At 36.1% G+C, this 7,749-nt stretch overlaps 1 protein-coding gene across 3 annotated transcripts in view; it reads left to right on the top strand.

Moving 5' to 3' along the window:
• Positions 1 to 578: 578 nt before the first annotated feature.
• Usp54 (ubiquitin specific peptidase 54) overlaps positions 579 to 7,749 on the top strand; it is a 70,764-nt gene continuing 63,593 nt past the window's right edge. For all 3 annotated transcript variants that reach the window (XM_026390174.2, XM_077798422.1, XM_077798421.1), the window contains exons 1-2: positions 579 to 1,365; positions 3,909 to 4,001. In XM_026390174.2, coding sequence (XP_026245959.1) covers positions 1,219 to 1,365; positions 3,909 to 4,001 — 240 coding nt within the window. In that variant the 5' untranslated portion in view covers positions 579 to 1,218. The remainder of the gene's footprint in view (positions 1,366 to 3,908; positions 4,002 to 7,749) is intronic.

Genomic DNA, 7,749 nt, shown 5'->3' with positions numbered 1-7,749 from the left:
AATGTGGTTTATTTACCAAGAGTGTTTCTCTGAGATGCGACATCTTTACTCAGAACAAGAGTCCAGATAGCTAACTTATTCCTCCCAGTTTTAGAGTTTTTCAAAACCATACACATGGAAAACACTTTTTAAAAAGTGCTTTACTCCAAACATCCAAAAGAAATGTAATTCTAGTTTGGAGTGTGCTTACCTAATGATTTTTTTGTTTGTTTTATTTTTGTTAGCCTGATTCTGGAACATTTGTATTATTAAATTTTTATTCATATCAACTCATCAACTTTCTTTTCCTTCAAGAAAATTTCAGAGAGGTTTCCCAAGAAATTAAAACTGTTTATACCATTTTTTAAAAAACATTTGAGTGTTTCTCTTTTTTTGTTGCTGCTGGTACAGTTTTTTTTTTTCCTTTTTCTTTTTTGGCATTGTTTGCCAAGGTTTCAAGTTTATAGTGAGAGGTGAGGCAACGTTGATCTTGGCAGAACAGTGCAAAGCCAGTAAAGTCATTAAGTGACGCAAGCTTTTGATTTTTTTTTTTCCCCTTTCTGTTGAAGCTCTCTGGCACAGCTGGCTATTCTAGTTCCAGAAGAAAAGAAACATTCTGAAGATCTGGTTGGGAAGCTAGAAGAAATTTAGGGCACATTAAAAAGAAGCAACAGAATAACAACAACAAAAATTCTTAGCTTTTTGAGATATTTGTCAGTTGTTCAGAAATTGAGTTTTTGCAGTAGAGGATGATGGGACAAGGCAGTGGTGGGCAAGGAGGGTTATGTTGGATTCCTGCTTATCTGTCTGCCTCTCCTTCCAGTTGGAAAAATCTTCAGTCCATAAGAAGCATTATAAACAAGACTGAAGAACATGTCTTTCCCTGATTTTGGATGCTGCTGGAGTTGAGGCTTACGTCCATTTCACCAGGACTTTTTGGAGGAAGTTCAAGAAAAATAGAAAGAAGCAATACTAAAGAACTTCTCTACATTAATCCTGTGCTTTGTTACACTTGGACAGTGGGACAAGTGACGGATAGCACCATCATCTGGACCTAAGAGGCTACATGAATTCCTTGAACTACATATTTGATGTTTGGAAATTTATAAAGTCAAAGTGTTTCAACATAAACTCACCAAGTTCTGGATTCTCTATCTTTTGAGGATTTCAGCAGATAAAATTTACCTGCCCAAAAGATACAAAGCCTTCTCTGTGTTTTTAGGCTAAATGTGAACAGTTATGTCTTGGAAAAGAAATTATTTTTCAGGGGGCCGTGGCAGTGTCCAAGGGATGTTTGCACCTCGAAGTTCAACCTCCATAGCCCCCAGCAAAGGCCTCAGCAATGAGCCTGGGCAAAATAGCTGCTTCCTCAATAGTGCCCTGCAGGTAAGAGTAATTTTTTTATTTTTAGTGAACTTTAAGTTTTTGTTTGCTGATGTTATGTTTCTGGTACTCTTTTAAATATAATAATTGACAGTGTGAATCTTTTTTTAAGTTTATCAGTGTGATCTTAGGCAGGTCTTTTTATTTTTGGAATTCCAATTAACTTATTTATAGAAATGGGAATAATAATGATACTAGAAACAACAGTAAGTATAACTACTGCTATTTACCTACTTAAATAGTATTAGTTAATAGATCAGGTGATCTTTCTACTTGCTTATTAACTTTTATCCTAAATAGGATACTACTGTTTCCTTTTTGAGACAAGATTTCTTATCACCCTAGTTGTATTTCTCTAGTATAGAGAACAGAGTTCTTTCTACAAGTTAGAGACTTTCAATGTTCATGTCTCATATATTTAAAATTTTTTTTTTAGTTGTAGATGGATACAATATCTTTGTTTATTTATTTTTATGTGGTGCTGAGGTTCAAACCCAGTGCCTCACAGGTTCGAGGCAGGTTACTCTACCACTGAGCTGCAGCCCCAGCCCCTGTTCATGTCTCATATCATGTTCTCTAAAGAATGGAGTTCAGTCTTTGTTCTCTCCTTCATCTTCTCTCTCTCAGCCTTCCTGTATTGGCTCATGATCATTGTGTCTGGTTAAATATGCTTGAAAAGAGCTAGAGGAAAGTAAATTCCCTAAGGTAATTATCTACCCTAGGTGTTCCCTTTTTCTCTTGCATGCCACTTTAGTGGTCTCAGAATCTCAAAGCTTCTCCTCTGCCTATTCAGGCCCATAGAGTATTTTGTTTATCCCCTCTGGTCCAATTCTCAAGTAATTACTTTCTCTTCTTTTCTCTCTGTTATTGTAAAAGTAAACAAAGTTTGCTATCCAAGACAATTACACCTGTGTGAAATTATTAGCATGATGTCTCAGATTTAGTAAGAAAATAGGTTGCTATGAGAGAAGAAAAGATAGCACAATATATTTGCTATAAAGGATCCAGGACTAGGAAATTAGGAGACTTGGATTCTTATTGTAGCACTTTTATAGACTAGCTGCATGACCTTATACAGGTAATACTGAGTTTCTCATTCATAATACAAGAATCTTGTAAGCTTATCTATATAATAAAAGTTTTATACACTTTCTCAATTTTCAAGTTTTTATTTGGAAATATTAAAAAATTCTATGTTGTCAAACCTATAGAAAGAGCTTAAGTGTTTTTCCTAAAATTTCAGATAGTTAGATAAGGTTGATTAGATTTTTCTCCCAGATAATACATAGTAGTTTTTTTTTTTGGGGGGGGGGGTACCAGGGAACTCAGGGGCACTCAACCATTGGGCCAGATCCCCAGCCATATTTTGTATTTTATTTAGAGACAGGGTCTCACTGAGTTGCTTAGTACTTCGCTTTTGCTGAGGCTGGCTTTAAACTCGTGATCCTCCTGTCTCAGCCTCCCGAGCCCCTAGGATTATAGGCATGCACCATGGTGCCAAGCTATCCCTAGCTTTTTTAAAATTTTGAGATAGGTCTTGCTAAGTTGCCAAGGATGGCCTTGAATTTATGAGTCTCCTTCCTCAGTCTCCCAACTGGCTGGGATTATAACCATGTGCCACTGTGCCCAGGTTGTATTAGAATTTGTCTGATGTTTTTGTCACGATTAGACTGGGGTAATGGATTTTGAAGAGGAAGACCATAGAAGTAAAGTATCATTCTTTTACATCATATCATGAGTACATACTATGAATATCATTTATCATTGTTGATATCACTATTGTTTTTTATCCTGTTGACTTCAAGAGATCACACCTCAGAAGTTAAAAAATTGTGAATTTTTCATACTGTAGTCCAAGCTGCTCCTCCTACTGTTTTTTCTCCTTCCCCCACCCCACTCCCAGTCCCTCACACATGGTAGGCAAGCACTTTCTCACTGAGTTATATCTTTAGCCCTGTTTATTTTATTTTGAGACTTACTAAGTTGCCCATCCCAGCTTTGAATTTACAATCCTCCTGCCTCAGTCTTCTCAGTAGCTGGTGTCATGGATGTGAGCCACTACAGTTCAAGCTTCTATTATAAGTTGTAAAATATATTTACTTTTCTTGTGTGGACTATTAAAATAAAATCTATATTCTACAGTGTTTTCTATTTTTCCTTTGTGGTGGTGGGGATCAAACCCAGGACTTCACACATGCTAATTGAGTGCTCTACCATTGAACTATATACCTAGCCCTATTTCTGCACTTTCAATCTATAAATTTCTTCTTCAGGATCACATTTCATATATGTAAGACCATGTTTTTTTTTTCTGTATGACCTTTATTTCATGTTCAAATTAATGTTTTCTCCAAAATACTTTCATTTATCCTCATGTTATTTACCTCACCTTTTTTTGGTGTTTGTTTTAATATATTAGGATGAGCTTTTCTCTTGAGAATAAAGATTGCTTCTCCAATCATTACTTATGTATGCTTTAACTGTTGAATTTAAAATTAAACAGTGGCTCTTTATAGAGAAATGAAGTGTTTTCACTTTTTTGCTAGGTTTTGTGGCACCTGGACATCTTTCGTCGTAGCTTTAGGCAGCTGACAACTCACAAATGCATGGGCGATTCCTGCATCTTTTGTGCTCTCAAGGTAAAATACTTCAGATTTGTTTCTTCCACTGTCTTTAGATTGTCAAATTGTCCATATTGAAGGGATTTGATTAATTAGGGCAATGTCAGAGTTTGTTACTGAATTATCTGCCTGTGGTTTAGAGCAAAGATTGATGTGATTAGTTTTGTTTGCTTCAGACTAATAACTTTGGTAGTCTTTTTCTTCTGAACCTTTTTTCTTGTATAGCTCTATTTGACATGATAGGATTCTATTCAGGTGGGCTTCTCCTTTGAGTATTAACCTGAAAAAACAATATTAAATTTCACATTGAAAGAATAATTAACTAAGGGTTTTTATCTATTGTGTGTTAAAATTTTCCCATTTTGTAATGTTTACCATTATCACATTTAATAGATTCTTTTTTAAGAAAGAATATTTAGGCCTGGGGATGTGGCTCAAGCGGTAGTGTGCTCGCCTGGCATGCATGCGGCCAGGGTTTGATCCTCAGCACTACATACAAACAAAGATGTTGTGTCCGCCAAAAACTAAAAAATAAATATTAAAAAAATATATTTATTTTTTAGTTACCTTTATTTCTATGTGGTGCTGAGGATTGAAGCCAGGGTCTTGCAAGTTCGAGGAGGCGAGCGCTCTACCACTGAGCCACAACCCCAGTCCCTAGATGTTGAGAGCCATAGCCGAAGGGGCCCCAGCAAACTTCCAGCTGCCAGCTGATTGGCTTCTCTGTGGTGATGCTCATTGGGTTGTTTCCCCGCCCTTTCAGACCATGGAGCTGCTCATTGGGGGACTTTTTTTGGCTCTGCCCATGCGACCCAGCCAATCGGCCTCAAGATACCTAGTAAGAATAGTGTTAGGAGAATAAGATAAATATATCCATAATAATGGACTTCTTGCCAAAATACTCCTGTAGGAATATTTTTTGTTGGTAGTACAATAAATAATAAAGGCAAACTTATGTCAATTCTATCCAAATGCATATTTTCCATATACATTTCAATGATTTTTAATGCCTTTCTTGCTTCAGGCGTTAACATTCGGGTTGAATTTGGATCTGATGGACCTTTTAGGATATCAAATAAAGGTCCCAACTCTCCTGTTGGTATACCTAGATAAGGCCTTATCCAATTTATGTCTCCTAATAACTTTTGAAAGTCGTTAAGTGATTTGAGTTGATCTACTCGTATTTGAATTTTTGGTGGACAGACCATGGTTGAGGATATTAGAACTCCTAATTAATTAATTGGAAAATTTAATTGTACTTTATCTATTGCTATCTCTAGATTATAATTTTTTAATAAGTTTGTAAGTGTGGCATAACATTCTAGCAATGTGTTTTTATCTTTGTGTGCTAATAATACATCATGCATATAGTGAAATATTTGTAGTTCAGGATTTTGATTTCTAAGTGGCTGGATTACTTTGTTAACATAAATTTGACACATAGTTGGGCTGTTAGCCATCCCTGGAGGGAGTACTTTCCATTCATATCTCTGATCAGGACCTTCATGATTCAGTGCAGGAATAGTAAATGCAAAACGTGGACTATCCTCAGGATGAATTGGAATTGAAAAAAAACAAATCTTTAATATCTATAACTAAAACACACCAGGTTTTTGTCAAAGCAGACAATTGAGGAATCCCCGATTGAGCAAGTCCCATAATAACCATCTCATTATTAATGGCTCTTAAATCTTGCAATAATCTCCATTTTCCAGATTTCTTTTTGATGACAAAAATGGGAGTATTATGGGGAGATACAGAAGGCTGTATATGTCCTTCTGCTACTTGTTGTTTGACTAGGTCATGGGCTGCTTGTATCTTTTCTTTAGTCAGGGGCCACTGAGGAACCCATACTGGTCTTTCTGATTTCCAAGTAATTTTTATTGTCTCAGTGGCCCCTTCTGAAAATCCAACCCATGTCTGTCCGTTACTTGATCTATTTGTATTGGTGCTGCTATACCTTGTTCTTGTTTTTCTAATCTTTTTCCTTTCCTAAAACCTTGTATGTCTTAATAGGAAACAATATCCTGATAAGTGAAAAGCCTAAATATAAAACTGATTTTATGGGGTGGAGTTGTAGCTCAGTGGTAGAGCGCTTGCCTAGCACATGTGAGGCACTTGGTTTAATCCTCAGCACCACATAAAAATAAAAAGGAATAAAATAAAAGTATTTAAAAAGAATAATGTTACAATATAACCCTAACTTATTAAAATTTTCTTTTTGCCTTTCTACATCAAAAGTGCAGGGTGTTTGGAAACCATATATTAATAGTGATGATATCTGAGCTAAATATGAATTTTAATATACCAAATCTTTTAAAAGTTGATTGTAATATTCCCTATGTGTCCATTCAGACAGAAATGCATTCAAAAGAGCATTTGACCTGATTTTCCAAGTGGTACATTGATTGATATTAAGTATCTAATCTTATTTTAGATAACTTCAGTATCCCCTTGGTCAACAAGACCAAGAGAAGTCTGATTTGTGGTATTAAAACTATTCTAGGGAGATACTTTCTAGGTAGATGTTAATCCTGGAATGATTCTCCTGAAACTGGAAACTCATCTACAAAAAGAAAAGAAGGAATTATATATTTTATATGACCATTGACATTCCCTCCTGCCCCCCCCCCACCCCTTTTTTGTGGTCCTTGGGGTTTAACCCAAGGGAGCTCTACCACTGAGCTATACCTCCAGCCTTTTTTACTTTTTATTTTGAGACACGGTCTCACTAAGTTGCTGAGGCTGGCTCAAACTGGCAATCTTCCTGCCACAGCCTCCTGAATCACTGAGATTATTGGTGTGCACCACTTCACTATCTTCTAACATTGCCTCTTTGACTAGTTAGAACTGTCCAGGAGGGATTGTGGAAAACTGTCACACTTGTTTTGTTTTCTGGAGGGACGAATTGTCAGTTTAATATAAATCAGTACCATATAACCCAGAGAGATGAAAACCAACCATCAGACTTTGCAGGATACACTCCGAGAATCTGCTAGAACTGAGGAAATTTCTTCAGTCCCTTTCAGAGGAATAGTTGCTTGTGATGGTAGGTTAAATGAACTTTGGGGATCAAAGACTATATTTTGGGTCTTTATAATCCTGGGGATGTTAGAATTCTCATTTTCCTTGGTACATTACTAAGCCAACTAAGATTTAGTGCTCGCTTCGGCAGCACATACACTAACTAATTTATTTTCCTTATTTAGTGCTCGCTTTGGCAGCATATACACCAACTAATTTATTTTCCTTATGTGCTTCTGTTTTATGTTGGGAGAATATAAAATACCGATTTCTTCCCCCCAAAAGTACTTGTTCGCCCTCCAGTGATAGATATATGATAATTGGGCTGTAGTTTGCACACATTTCATGCTTTAGATGGCATTGTTTGTATTCTTTTAATTTTCCAATTTTTAATTTGAAAATTATAAACAGACTTTAATGCAAATGGATTAATGTGAAAGTGCAAATGAGTTCAATTTAATTTCATTATTTTTTTTTTTTTTTATTGGTCGTTCATAACATTACATAGTTCTTAATACATCATATTACACGGTTTGATTCAAGTGGATTATGAACTCCTGCTTTTACCCCGTATACAAATTGCTGTATCACATCAGTTACCCTTCCATTGATTGACATATTGCCTTTCTAGTGTCTGATGTATTCTGCTGTCTGTCCTATTGTCTACTATCCCCCCTCCCCTCCCCTCCCCTCCCCTTTTCTCTCTCTACCCCTTCTACTGTAAATCATGTCTTCCATTTGT

The sequence above is a fragment of the Urocitellus parryii genome, chromosome 5, assembly GCF_045843805.1.
Source record: "Urocitellus parryii isolate mUroPar1 chromosome 5, mUroPar1.hap1, whole genome shotgun sequence".
NCBI lineage: Eukaryota > Metazoa > Chordata > Mammalia > Rodentia > Sciuridae > Urocitellus > Urocitellus parryii.
This window is presented reverse-complemented; position numbering and strand designations above follow the sequence as displayed.